Source organism: Drosophila persimilis, unplaced genomic scaffold (assembly GCF_003286085.1).
Source record: "Drosophila persimilis strain 14011-0111.01,24,50 unplaced genomic scaffold, DperRS2 tig00000000-arrow-pilon, whole genome shotgun sequence".
Classification (NCBI taxonomy): domain Eukaryota; kingdom Metazoa; phylum Arthropoda; class Insecta; order Diptera; family Drosophilidae; genus Drosophila; species Drosophila persimilis.
In genome coordinates this window covers 26,095,910-26,109,739 of record NW_020825288.1, presented here as the reverse complement: position 1 = coordinate 26,109,739, position 13,830 = coordinate 26,095,910, and the positions used below count along the sequence as shown (strand labels likewise).

Below are 13,830 nucleotides of genomic sequence, written 5' to 3'. Positions count from 1 at the left end.
ACGCAGCAGCATAGAACAACCGGCGAGCGGTTCCACGACGCCTCTAATCTCCAGGCGGAGCCATGAACGGCATTTCGCAAACTTTGGCCTGGCTTCATATTTTATTCAGCCGCAGTATCCGCCAGCAAGTGGGTTGCCGTTGCCTCCCCCACTCCTGGCAGGGCTACGGGTACGGCTACGGCTACGGCTACAGCTGGAACTTCTTCGAATTTGTCTTGGCTCTGGCTCTGCGTTTATTTTAATTTTTTGTGCTGCTTAATTTTTTCCTGCTTTCATTTCGTTTTACTGCCTCTGCCACTGTTTTTCGCATTTCGCTTTTCCCTGTGCTGTCGCCTTCCGTGGGCCATAAAACCGAAAGAAACGCGAACAGAGCTGAAAGCGCAGAAATTCAAATCATTGTCTTGCGACTTGTTACCGTTGCTTGCCCACTCTCACCCTCAGTGTTAGTCAATCCCAGTCCCAGCCAGAAAGGGAAGGGCACAGATAGTGCCCCGACTTTTCTGTGGCATCCTTAAGAGGAATTGTGCTGCGGTTGGGGGACCGCCCATGTCCTTGGCAACCTGTGATAATCGTCTTGTGGGCAGTTGCCGCCGTTCCAGTGTCCGTGCCCTCGCCCGTTTTTGTTGTCATTTGTTCAACAACTCTGCGGCTGCGGCTGCCGCTGTGGCAGTGTCCTGCGGTCCCAGTCCGGTCCGGTCGCGGTCGAGCTCGGCTGCATATCCTGGCCGAGCACCAGACCAGTCCAGTCCACAGCACGAGAACGAGGTCGAGCCGGGCTTCCTGCTCAGCATTTATCATTTGATTACAGTTTGACGGTCAATGTGACTTTGTGGCGGCGCCGGGGTCGGCTCGGGTCGGGTCGGGTCGGGTCGGAGACAGTGACAGTGGCAGTAGCAGTGGCAGTGGCAGTCGCAGCACGGGATTGGAAAACAAAGACACAACGGGTGGAAAATTAAATGTTCTGCTCCGCTCTTGATTGTGCAAAGCTTTCTGTTGTTACAGCTGGTTTATTTGTTTGCCGTTGCTGGCGCACAGCGGCTCTCGGCGAGCAATAAATGAAATTTACTTTTTAATAAGTGTGTACATTCCGCTTGTCGGGATCTAAATATTTGTTATGAGGGAGTTGTCGCTCGTTCTCGTCATGCATATTTCATAGCCCGGCAAATTGAATTACAGCCGCTTGTCGTCGGCTTGTCGCTCCAAATTGAATGAAAGTAACCGTGGTCGTGCCTTATGAATGCCCTCTATGGCTGCCCTTTACCACTCTCTACGGGACTATTTGAATCCAAAATAAAAGACTAGTTTTGGGCCGGACTAGTCCCGGCTGCTCATAAAAGTCTAAGAAAATATTTATAAATCACATTAAAATAGTTTTTTTCTATTCAAATTTCAATAATAAACATTTATTTTTAAAATAAAGTCGTACGTAATTTTGTACAACACGACTTGGCTAATTTCACACTTTTTGTCACAATAACTTCGGTTTCGATTTCGACTGTATACAAGAATAGTGTCTGCCGAATATGGCAAAAAACTATGCCTACCCGACTTGGCCGTTAATGCTAAGGACTGGTTTGGACATCCTTACACATCTACCTTAAACATTTTTAGAAAAAATAGTACTCGTAAAGCCTAAAAATGGGGATAAATAGAAAGACAGAAAGATAGAAACCACACTGTATTTAATGTATGACCTGTCAGTTAATTGAATTTGATTTGCGATCCAGCTTATGCTGTGTATAGTCTGCAAAATTTGATTGTATTAGTGACACCGAGAATCTAGTTTTGGAATTGCATACTAATTTCATATTTATGTCTCCATCCATCGTACTATATCTAAGCCAGCGGGAATAAATCTAGGTACTGTAGAGGAAATCGTGCATTCACATCAGCTTGCATTATATGTCCATTTGGTCTCTCTACGTTATATATATCCACATGTATCTCATCCAAATTATGATGACTGAAAAGAGTGGAGTGGAGAAACAGAAGCAACCTTTGCTTTGCGCCTTGAATAAAGTACATGTTTACACTCTGATTTTTAATTCCCGAGGAGATTTTCGAGGATATCAAAAAAGCCATCGTTTTTTCAATGTTTACTCATCTAGTTTACATAGATTTGGACACATTTATTTTGGGCAGTAGTAGCACACAAAAAGTCGAAAAGCAATCACGCAAATTGGACACCGAAACCAATTTTAGTTCACACTTCATTCCCGCGTAACGAAAAACGATCGCACCACCTGCAATCGTTCAAGTATCTACACCCAGCCAAATCGGTTGCACTTTTCAGGGCTAATGGCATTAGTTCCATCAAGTCTTCCCCAAGTCACGGCAGCAAACAGAGCAGACCAATTTGTACACGTCAATTTGCACACTTGGCATCTCTTCTATTAACAATTCGAGATGCTTGGCACAGAACGCCTTTCGCATCTGTTGTGTCTTCCGATCTGGTTCTGCTGTGCGCTGCGATGTATCGACGGGCTCGAGAACGGACTCGCCCAAACCCCTCCCATGGGCTGGATGCCATTCGAGAGATTCCAATGTACTGTTGACTGTATTCATTTCCCCAGGGATTGCATCAGGTAATGGCTCTGATTGGTAAATGCTGCTCTTATTCTACTATGTATTTCGTGTATTTCCCACCGTAGTGAGTCGCTCTTTAAGCGCACAGCAGATCTTCTAGTCTCCGAGGGCTATGCAGCCGTGGGATTCCAGTACTTGATAATCGACGACTGCTGGATGGAGAGAATTCGCGATACGTCCACTCAGAAGCTCCTGGCCGATAGGAAACGTTTTCCCAGCGGAATGTCTGCTCTGTCCCGCTACGTAAGTGATTCAGTTTTCCGTACTGAAAAGCAAAAGTAGGCAACAGCATTCTTCCACAGATTCATGGACGAGGCCTGAAATTTGGCATATACCATGACGTGGGTCAGCAGACTTGTATGTTCCGCGGTCCTGGGGCTCGGGGACACTTCGAGCTCGATGCCCAAACCTTCGCCGATTGGGGCGCAGACTACGTGAAGTTAGACGGGTGCTATGCCACTGAGTCCGAGCGGAACAGAGGGTATCCCGCCTTTGGCAAGGCCATGAACAGGACTGGTCGGACGATGGTCTACTCTTGCAGTTGGCCGTTCTACACTGAGAAAGTAGGTCTCGGAAGAACTTTAAGGCTCCCCCGGCACTTGACGCTAATTTGTTCCCCTTCAGCCCGACTACAGGTTGATAGCGAAGCACTGCAATCTTTGGCGGTTCGCAGAGGACATCACGGACTCGTACACATCAGTCTTCAGGATAATGGAGCTATACCGCAGAAACCAGGAGCTTCTATTAGCCCATGCTGGTCCTGGTCGATGGAATGACCCGGACATGGTATGTTAGGCACAGGGCACCCAATTCTTCGACTACGGCATTTGCGTGTGTAACGGCTTCCCCTTTCCCTTTTCCTTGCCCAGCTGGTTTTAGGTAACTTTCGTCTCAGCTATGACGCCAGCAGATTGCAGCTGGCTATATGGTCGGTGATCGCAGCTCCTTTGATAATGACCAATGACTTGGAGACTGTGCGCCCGGAAATAAAGGAACTTCTTCAGAACCGGTCAGGCACATTCACTATTTGGCATACTTAAGTCTGATTCAATTTCTGATTTCAGAGAAGTCATTGCTGTAAATCAGGACTTGCTTGGGATGCCCGGAAAGTGCGTCAGGGCATCGAAATACTTTCAGGTATCTTTAGTCAATCAATCGAAGTATCGGAACAAACACTCCGCACCATTCCTTTTCAGGTGTGGGTACGTCCAGTCACCCCGGTCAACGACCTTGGCCAACACTCCTTTGCAGTGGCTTTTGTAAATCGGGGAGGCTTTGACGCCTGCCCCTTGTGCCCTCGCAACTTCGAAGTCGTCTTGGAGCGTCTGGGTCTGGACAGCCCCACGGGCTATTATGTTGTGGTACGACCAAACCAAATGGAAAATCCCCAATCTGCATTTTCGCCTTTTATTCTTGCAGGACCTGTTCAACAGCAGTAGCAACATGGGCATGTTCAAGCCGAATGACGCCTTCAACACTCGAATCAATCCAGAAGGAGTGACGTTCTACAAGTTTACAGTAGCGCCCCTCTACTGATTTGAACAGTTTTCTTCAGAGTATTTATAAATCGAGAGGTCTATAAGCTCATCCACTCAGTGTTCAAATCTAAGAGTGTATCCGGAGTATATGCCACAAAAAGCCACAGATGAATATTTATCAACGTAATCCAGTGCCATGTGGCGCGCTGGTTATTGTTATTCGAAATATATATACATACATACATGCATAGAGCTCGCATTATAAATAACCTCGTTATCCCGAGCTTGAATATGATTTTGACAAATTAGGTTTAGTCATTGTGTGTGGGCCCGCCCTCAAGTGGGAGAAGGGCATACAGAGAATCCATTTGGTTATTTTTATGAGGAGGGGTCCCCAGCGACGGATGCGACCACGGGTCTCCGACGATGACGATAACCCGAATAAGTACGAAAAGCTAAATATTGTATAATCCATAAACAAAGATGCTGAGCTGCTGACGAAAAGCCATCAGGCTATGTCCGTGCCTCTTCCTGTGCCTGTGTGTGTCCGATTATCGTGTATATGCCTGAGCAACGCCCTTGCAGGGGACTCGTCATCCTCAATACTTGTGAAAATTTATTGACCAAATTTCGTCAAGGGATGAACCTTATAGCGAGCATATTCAATTTAGCAGTCTGCTCCCCATCACCTGCCACAAAAGCTTCTCGCTCTCTCTACCACCTCCCCTGTCCGCTGGCCTCCTCCTCAGCCTCCTCCATTTCTGGGAAAACATCAAAGGGGAGGGACGGGACTGTGTGGATGGATGGATGGATGGATGGACGGTCGCCAGCACACCTGCATCCATGCCCCCTGACAGCGACGCCGACGCCATTATCCTCTAATAAATATTGATTTCGGTGTAATAAAAGGACATGACAGAAGCCAACAACATCCTCGACGGCATTAACGGCCATCGGGAGATTGCTTGGCCGGGCTGGGACCAAGAGCGTCGAAGAAGGGACAAGTAACGAAATATGTGGATTAGACACGAGCGCTCCTTCACGCCCAACGCCCACGTTCCCGCGAATTACAATATAAACCGCCTGAAAATATTTGCAACGAATCCGAAAAATTATTCAAAATTAAATATAACTACCTCATTCAAATTATGTAAATTTCTGCCGCTTCCATCGCGAACTCACCTCCTGGCTGCCTCCTGGTTGTTATCCCCGTTATTAGTCATTTTCAAAACGTGCCGTCTTGGCCAGGCCAGAGCATGAGACCATGGGAGGTCGTGGAAGCAGGCCCTGAGCCTGAGCCGGACTCCTGTGTTTCGAGACTACGATATGTTTGGGCCGCCGCACGAGCACGCAACCCCCAGCACATGGAGATAAATATGGAGATGTCATGTTTACAAGCTCTGGCAATAAGTGCCAGTCGCCAGAGGAGTGCAGACCGGAACGAAGCCTCCACTTCTTCAGATTCGCATTCGCCTCAGATTAAGAGAGGGAATTTCCGAAAGAGAAAATTTCCCCAACAAGCGAGACGAGACACATCAACATGCCGGCACCGGCTGTCTGTCGCGCTTTCATTTCTAGGTCTGTGAAGCCCGAACACCACTTGAAAGTCCTTTCAAAATAGAAACCCAATTACCTGTGACTACAACCATTGTCCGCTACATTTACAATGTAATTGCGAGTGGCTTCGGCTGCTGTATTCTGCTGCTCAATATATTAGCATATTTACATCGGGCTCAATGTCTCAGTAGTCAGTATGTCCATTTAGAACCTGCCAGAGCTTCAGGCTGCACAGATGTCCGAGTTGGTTAACTGTTGCTTCTGGTGGCCATTATGGGGGCAGCACCAGCACTAGGCGGTAAGGCAGCTCTTCGTTTCCGAATGTGGGGGATTGCTGAGCGGCCACGACTGCATTGTATGCACTTGGGGAGCGCAATTAACTTTCCATAAAGATGGCGATGCCCGGCTCATCATAATTAATTCATGGCTTATATGCGAGGCCAATTTCCCGGCATCGCATCCACACTTGGGGCATTTCACGAGCACGGACGGACTCCATGGAGGTAAGTTAGTAACGTGCCCGCATAACTTTTTCATTAGCGGTGCTTTCTTCGCCTCGGCTCATTTGTGTGATGGTCCTGGATGGTCGTGTGGTCCTGAGCTAGTCTTAGGACAAGTGGGTAAAAACGACTTTGGCGCTGCCGCAATTAATAGACTCTCTACTCCACTACTCCACTCCTTTCCGCAGAGACTGGATGCCAAGGCAGCGTGGAAGTGCTTACGCGTGTACCCCATTAAAGCGACCTTAATATTCTTTAAGCGCGCCTGCCGTGTGGGCTTTTCAGCAATTGGAATATTTAATGAACTCCCTGCCAGGTGTTGGCTCCACTCGGGGCAAAGTCAGCGCAGCATCCTTTCAAAGGACGGAAAAGTTCGCTGAATAGTTTGATCCTGCTGGAGGATTTTTGGAAATTGGTTTGTTACGCGCCCTGCCCCTGAGCTAGGTTTAATTTTTTGTGGACCTATCTCTATCAGTACTTCATTTCCACATATGCATGCAGGCAGACTTGGTTTTAAAACAAACACAGTACAAAGTACAGTCTTACACTCGTGCCGTATGGTACAGGCACACATAGTAATTTCCTGTCCTGCTTGATAACGATGACAACGCCCGTGGTGACGCCCACGCCCACGCCCATGCCCACGACAACGCCAAAGTCCATGTGGACGATGATTTGCTGCAGCAGCAATTTATCAAGCATATAATTCAGACCATGGGTTCGATGCTGAGAGACTTGGTGTTGTTGGTGTTGGCCAGCAGTGAGTGGCAATTAAAGCAAACAACAACAGCGGAGGAGCATAAATAATCCCACAGACACACTCAGCACGAACCCTGGTTACTGGACACATGCCTAGTTTCGTGCTATGGGAGCACGAGCAGCAACACTTTGGCTCTGTTGCACGAGCGGCGCTGCCTTGGCCCTGGGATGCTGCCCCAGCCTGGGATGCTGTGGCTTTTCTGCAGAACTACTGCGAATCTGTCACTCTGTCCGGCAACCCATACGAAACCAAACGAATACAAACGAAACCAAACGAAAAGAAGCCCATTGTCAGCATTTTTGCTCATGGAACGACAGGGCAGCCGAGCTGCCGAAAGGGGCGAAGGCAAAGGCGAAGCGGTACTCGGTGCGTATGAGCAATTTTATAAAATACCAGTGCACGCTAACAGACGTCCAGACAAGGGAAGAGCCCGACCCCAAAACCCAAACCCAAGCCCAAGCACACCCAACAGTGGAAATTGTGTCGGAAATTTGGGCCAATGCCTTTGTGAACTTCGTTAGCACTCGGAAAATAAAAGAATCTGCAAAATTAAGAGGCAGAGACAATGACAACGGCCTCGTTCCCGGGCTGGGTGATGGTGATGCTGGTCAAAGGGATGGTGCGCACCCAATGTCCCTGCAGACTGCTCGCCCAAAACTCAAAAGTTGTACTCATCAGCTGCTCACGTTTTCCCCAAATTTCCCATAGAGCGGTCCGTGCTGGTACAGCTGTACAGACATGGAATTATGTTTTCTACACGGAACGAGTAGGAAGACAATTAGAAGATTTGTATTCCATCAGGACGTGGTATCTCAAATAACATAAACTTAGATATTTCAGTGGAATGCAACTGTGATAGACGATATCTAAATGCGGAGGAGTCCTGGCATATCATGTCCCAATTGCAAGTATTGTTTCCCCCATTCTTAAACGCTTATTGTTGCAGATTGCTGTACAAAATGTTGCAGAACTCCATCATTTTTATTACATGATTTTTCTTATTTGTAGTTTGGAATAAGGCTAGTCGGTTGCTGACGCTGCTGTAGTTCCATGTGCGTTGACAAATAATTTGTTTCCGGTCTCGGGTTCGGCTGCACAAAATGTCCTGCACATATCCTGTTCTGGCTGGTTGAAGCCGTCCAGATTGTGGGCCAGCCGTGCACTTCCATTTTTCAGCTTAACCCGGCGTACTTTAATTATTTTGAGAGCACAAATGTGACCAGAAACTTAAATTTCCTGCAATTAATTTACGAGTATACGACTATATGTATTTACGAAAAGTTCCAAAAGTCAGTGAAGAAGGCCAATATCCTCCCTCTCCATGTTCAATCACCTCCTGCTTTCAGGGTTCAGGAGAGAGAGTCAAAAAGAATCAAGCACTCAGACATAGGTATGGCATGGACTGAGGGACGAAATGAAAAATACACACACAAGGGAATTTCTACCCATATGGCTAGAGTTTCGGGAAGGCACATAAAACTTTTTGCTCAACGCTTGAATGAAGCAAAATTCAACAAATCATTTATGGCCGATGTCCGGACTGGGGCCGAGCCAGCCCCACTCAAGGAAATCGCCTCTTTAAAGTGCTTAGGCAAACGGTGCAGAAGTCAAACGTACAGGCGCTCGATCTGGATGTCCGGCTGTGCACATGGTATATCGGTGTGCCAAGCGGCAAGTGTCTGCCATGGGTTGGCTGAGCTGCTGGAGAGGACTAGGACTGGTCCTTGTGCTGCTGTAATCCTGTTGGAGAGTTGGGCAGCAAGGCAGGGCCTTCGCAGTGGCAGCTCATTACGTGTGCGAAAACTTTGATGGCTCCCATTGATGGTCTATTGTGCTTGTATCCACATTTAATCTCAATCGAGTCCCGTCCTTGACTTGAGTTGGTACAGTGCTTCAACATGATTAAGCAACCCACTATAAACTGTCTCAGTGCGCTAGCACTTGCCTTTAAAGCCTTCACAAGGGAATGGGGTATTCAATCCGGTATAATCGTACTTCTAGCGCGTATAACGGTTGATCTGGTGGCTTCGACTTCGACTTCAGAAAAGTTGTTAAAGGCTTTGGCTTCTATGGAAACAATAATGTTCCATCACCAAATGTTGACCAAAGAAAAGGTAGTTAGGATTGGAAATCCCAGCTGTGTGGTAGTTATGACCCGGTGTGGTTTTTCAGACAAGGACGTAAAAACATACGCTCTAAATGAGAATTAAATTAAATTAAATTACGTTGGTTCTGCAAAGGCTCGATAATCGAATAGAAATGCGAGCTATATTCAGCCGGAGAGGGCCAGACCCATGCGCTGGACGTAGCCAAGAAATCCTTGTAAACTTAGTAACAAAACATTCTCATACATCATGTCGTTCCCTTTACCTTCTACGGCTCTTGATAACCAAAAATGGCAGATCAGGCACCTATTATTTTTGGATTCTAAAATTACGATGTGTTAGAGATATGCAATTTTGTACTTTTTTCTTTAATTTTTGGAACTAATAAAATTAAACATGAGATCCATGAGCCATGAGATCGTCGCATAGCTAAATACATCTTTGGTTCAGCTTATAAGTATATTGAGCAGCATATCATACAATGGTTGAGGCAATAAATATCTATCTTTCAATGGCTTTTACTCGAGGCGTACTATTGGGCCAACACTTTCATTAATTCATTTGGTTTGTTGTTCACGGTTCTCAACACTTGTACTCATATTTAAATACTCGCTTTAATGCTTTTGCCAGCTTATTAATATTTGTACGCCTTAAACCATTCGCACGGAAAAAACCGTTGAAATAAATTAGATGGCTATCAGCATCCGCGCCTTAACGGCTAATGGCTTTGGAATGAGGTAAGCAGAACGACCACTTGGCGTAGTTATCGGTTGGGATGCGGATGTGGATGTGGATGCGTCCAACTGGAAACTGTTCAATAGGTTGGTCCAACGATGCCAGGGTCAGAGATATGGGCTGGCAGGTGCTAAAAGCGTTGCCAGCGGCGACAACTTTGTAAAGTTTGCCGAACGCACCTTTAAAAACTTTCCTACTGCCAGATAGCCAGCATCGATGCAGTGTAATGTCGATAATGGGTCCCACAGTTTAGCATTTTAGCAAACAATTCAACTGATTTACCATAAAATAAACCCGCCCACGCCCCACAGACAGTGACATCCAATTGGGGTCGGCGACAAGTTCTGGCGCAAGTTTGTGCCCTACGAGTATTCTAGACACTCCGGAGGGTCAAAAGTTACCAGCCACTTTCCGGACTCTCAGCCGGAACCGTTCCACTTACGGTCGCCGGTATTCCCGTACTTCTAAGATATCGCAAAGGGAATGCTATCAAAAATTAAAACCCCTTTGGGAGCTAAACGTAAGACTCACAACCTGGTCGCAAGCCCCTCTGCCCCAGCCGCTGCCTCTGCTGGCAACGGGCTATGGGTTAAGGCCGAGTGGCCTCCATCTTGGGGGTTTTACTCAGCAGCAGCTCGACAGACCAATGCGCTGGCCAACTTTCGGTCATGTCGAGAGAAAGCAACGAGAATGAGTGAAAGCTCCTCGGGTCTACTCGACAGTGGAAGTGCGGACAATGTTTAAGGTGGGGGGAGACCGAGACCATAGAAGGGAATGAAAGGGTAATAAAAATTAGATTGTTGAATAAAACTGCTTGTTCGCCCGAAACTGGCAACAATAGTTCTCATTTAGTTGCCACAAGTGTTTGAGCTCTCGCAGACTCACGAGGCGGAAAATGAACAAAAAGCAGTCAAGTAACCCAAGACGACGAAAGGCGAAGGACCAGCGGAAGAACACCAGAGGCAGAGACAGCCGTTGGAGGCTGGCCGGACACGCAGGAGGCAGCATAACAATTGGAATTGGAATCAACGGAAGGCACTCCAGTTTTGTGCAATTTAATTTTGTAGTAAATTAAGCAGACAGCAACTTGAACTAGCATCTGGTGCAAATTCGTGCAAACGTTTGCTCGTTCAGCATTCCATCCGTCGATGGAGCATCCCTTGCCCTTCCCCCCGCTGTCAATGTCTCTTTACGGGCTGCCTTGCCTCACACCCATACTCTGCCTCGGCAGGTCACAGATACTCGAGTGCCACATTTACATTCTTCAAGAGGGCACCTCTTAATCTTCTGTTTACGCCGCAGACAGCGCGGGACGGGCGGAGGGGTCTTAATCAGTTGGAGCAGGACAAGACGATGGACATTAATTAGGCATACAGCATGCTGCGAGTACATATTCCGACGACTCCTCGGCATGGGTCTTTTATCGTAGGAGCGTATAGAAAAACAAGCTAAGCTCTTTATTGATGGAAGTGGAATGTTGAAAATACCCACCACAAAACACCCACCACACAATTAGCCACAGAGCCAAATCATCTCTTTTGTCCGCCTAGGCTTCCACAGTCTCCAGTGCAATATGGAGGAGGCTATCGCCATCTAGGACAAGTCGGAAACATTTCCCCTTATCACTTCTGTCTGGAGACGGTTGTCTGCGTGCATTTCGTTAACGCCTAGCAGTGGTCGATTGCCTGGCGTCTCCGTCTCCCCAGGGACCAGGTTGTTCCCTTTTGCTATCCCACAATTGCGGGGAAATTGGCTTTTGATTTCCGCTCTGCGAGGTCCGTTAACCGCAACCACAACTTCTTGAGTACTCCAAGCCACTCGTTACTCGGCACTCGCCACCTAGTTCCCGCCATCCTCATCTGCCCTGTAATTTCTTATATTGTACTTTGTCTGTGGCCCCTTAGCTTTCGTTCCGTATTTGATTCCGTCCTAATTGCTGCTCTGTGCGCTGAGGTAGGGTACGGGTCTGCAGAAGTAGACTGGGAAGACAAAACGAGTAACAGTACTTACATTCATCCCTCGCCTCGACTCGCCTCGCCTCGCATCGCCTCGCTGCTGCTGCAGTCCCCTCGTTCGCTTTAATTGCTTGTCCAACAAATTAATGCGATTATTTTTACGTGGTGAAAATAATCCGGCTGTAAGCGCATTTGACAGTTTCACGCGCACTCATGTCCGATGCGGTGCGGTGCGATGCGATGCGATGCGACTTCGCATCAGCCCTATTCAAATCCGTGCGGGAATCGAAGCACCGTACTATTTCAAAGGGACTCGGGGCCCGACCGTTGTCACGAATCTTTCATTCCGCTCAGTGTTCAGCGTGTACGCGCAGTCCGCTTGCCACTTAAATATTCTGATGGTAGACTTTGACTTTGACGTGGGAAACATTTAATTTCGTTAGTTCCGTGACGAAGGCCCAGACCCGGACCCGGGCCCGGGCCAGGTCCCTCTTTCATTATGCTTCGCTTGGATGCATACAGGAGGAGCAGGAAGGCGGCTGTACAAATTCTTATGCATGGGCCGCAGTGCGACACCGATTTCATTTTAAGTTGAAAAGCTCCAATCCGACATATTCGTTATGTTAAGTTTATTCAAGATTAATTGTCTGCCACTGCTAATACTTGGTAAAGGTTACAGATCTGTGACAAGCGGAACCTTTTCCACCTTTCGCAAGAACAGGCCTAGGTGCCGAACGGTAAAACGAATAATAAGAACATATTTGATTATACTGCAATAATTTTGACTGTCGGACTGTCGGAGCAATAGAATGCTATCTATGTATATACAATATATAAATTATCCGATCAATTTTGCTCATAAGCTATTCGTGTGTAAAATGTGGTTTGAATATTTGCATAGTTGAATTGCGACACGACCCACACACGTGTGCTCTTATTAATCGAATACCTATTTTGAGGTTCATGAAACAAATTCCCTAGTTACGAGTGTATTTGCTTTTGGCAAGGGTAAATCAGATATTCCGATAATCCCGCCTGTAGCTGTAGTCGTCCTTCCGTCCCGTTCCGTCCACCCAGCTAGCTGCCGACTGTCGATGAGCCTAGTCAAACACATCTTTCTCGCCTCAGTGCTTTCGTCTTGTGGGAAGGCTTAACGATATTGGCATAGGAATCCGGGGACACGTGCCCCCGTATATCAACTGTTTGCACTCGGTCTCTAAAGAATCCTTTCGCATTCGGAGGCCGGAGACCCTTCCCCGCGGGTCTTTGAACTTTTAAAATTTGCACGCTCTACGGGCAGGCATTAGCAACTCTGCCGGAGACAGTCGCATGCCCATGCCCGTGCCCGTGCCCGTGCCCAGGCCTATTCCCATTATTCGCTATTAATTTGTATAAGAGCAAACAAAGCTGAGATTACTTTGCATACTGCATGCCACCGGGAATCGGGTACAGTGGATACCGGACGGGGTAGAGTGGAGCTGATGATTGGAGGGTTGGGGGTGGGAGGAAATGATTAAAGAAACCCTTTATGCGAAATCAAACACCCGGGGACATCAATCCCATGTGCGCATACATAATTGTCGTCGAATTCGGATTCACTTTAATCTTTGCTGTGATTCGGATTTGATTTGCTTCTTTCTGGAATCCTTCGAGTGTGTTCCTGTTCTGTTCGCATGTGCGCTCATGAAAGATTTACATTTCCTCAACGCTGCGCCGCTCAGGGCGGAGCAGGACTCTATCTCCAACGCAGATTCCGCATCCGTGGCAACAGCCGGAGTCACACAGTCACACAGCCCTACCCAACGGAGGTAACTCAGGCGCCACCGCAACTGAGGCCGGAGCCAGCAGTGTCGCCATTGTTTGTCTTTAAACACATTTCCCCGAGTCGTCTGCCTTTGGTTATCTTCAAATACGTATTTGAACGGAGCATAGTATTCGACTGGGACTGCGGCTGAAACTGGGCCTGAGACCGAGACGAGAACTGAGGCTAGGGCTGCCAGATACTGGGGAGTTTTTCCAAAAGGCTCTTTTAAAAAATTGTATAAATCAAACAGAAAGCAATGCCATAAATTCTTTATTCATTAATAACGAGAACACCAAACTGAGCTTTAAGCAAGCCACGGCTGGGGTCGGGGCCGGGGACAGGCACCAACA

General features: G+C 47.4%; 1 protein-coding gene across 1 annotated transcript; it reads left to right on the top strand.

The window, feature by feature from the left end:
- The first annotated feature begins 2,193 nt into the window (after nucleotides 1-2,193).
- On the top strand, nucleotides 2,194-4,312 carry LOC6594686 (alpha-N-acetylgalactosaminidase). The gene is made up of 8 exons (XM_002019285.2): nucleotides 2,194-2,585; nucleotides 2,652-2,829; nucleotides 2,889-3,149; nucleotides 3,211-3,372; nucleotides 3,456-3,595; nucleotides 3,651-3,723; nucleotides 3,783-3,947; nucleotides 4,006-4,312. The coding sequence occupies exons 1-8, from the start codon at nucleotides 2,407-2,409 to the stop codon at nucleotides 4,120-4,122; spliced, it is 1,275 nt and encodes a 424-aa protein (XP_002019321.1). The 5' UTR covers nucleotides 2,194-2,406; the 3' UTR covers nucleotides 4,123-4,312.
- Nucleotides 4,313-13,830: the final 9,518 nt, after the last annotated feature.

Excerpts from the sequence above, each read along its gene's own strand:
- LOC6594686 (XM_002019285.2), top strand. The coding sequence starts at position 2,407 with ATGCTTGGCACAGAACGCCTTTCGCATCTGTTGTGTCTTCCGATCTGG. Across the intron at positions 2,586-2,651 it reads TTCCCCAGGGATTGCATCAG|TGAGTCGCTCTTTAAGCGCA; the intron begins GTAATGGCTCTG and ends TTCCCACCGTAG. Across the intron at positions 3,724-3,782 it reads GGGCATCGAAATACTTTCAG|GTGTGGGTACGTCCAGTCAC; the intron begins GTATCTTTAGTC and ends ATTCCTTTTCAG.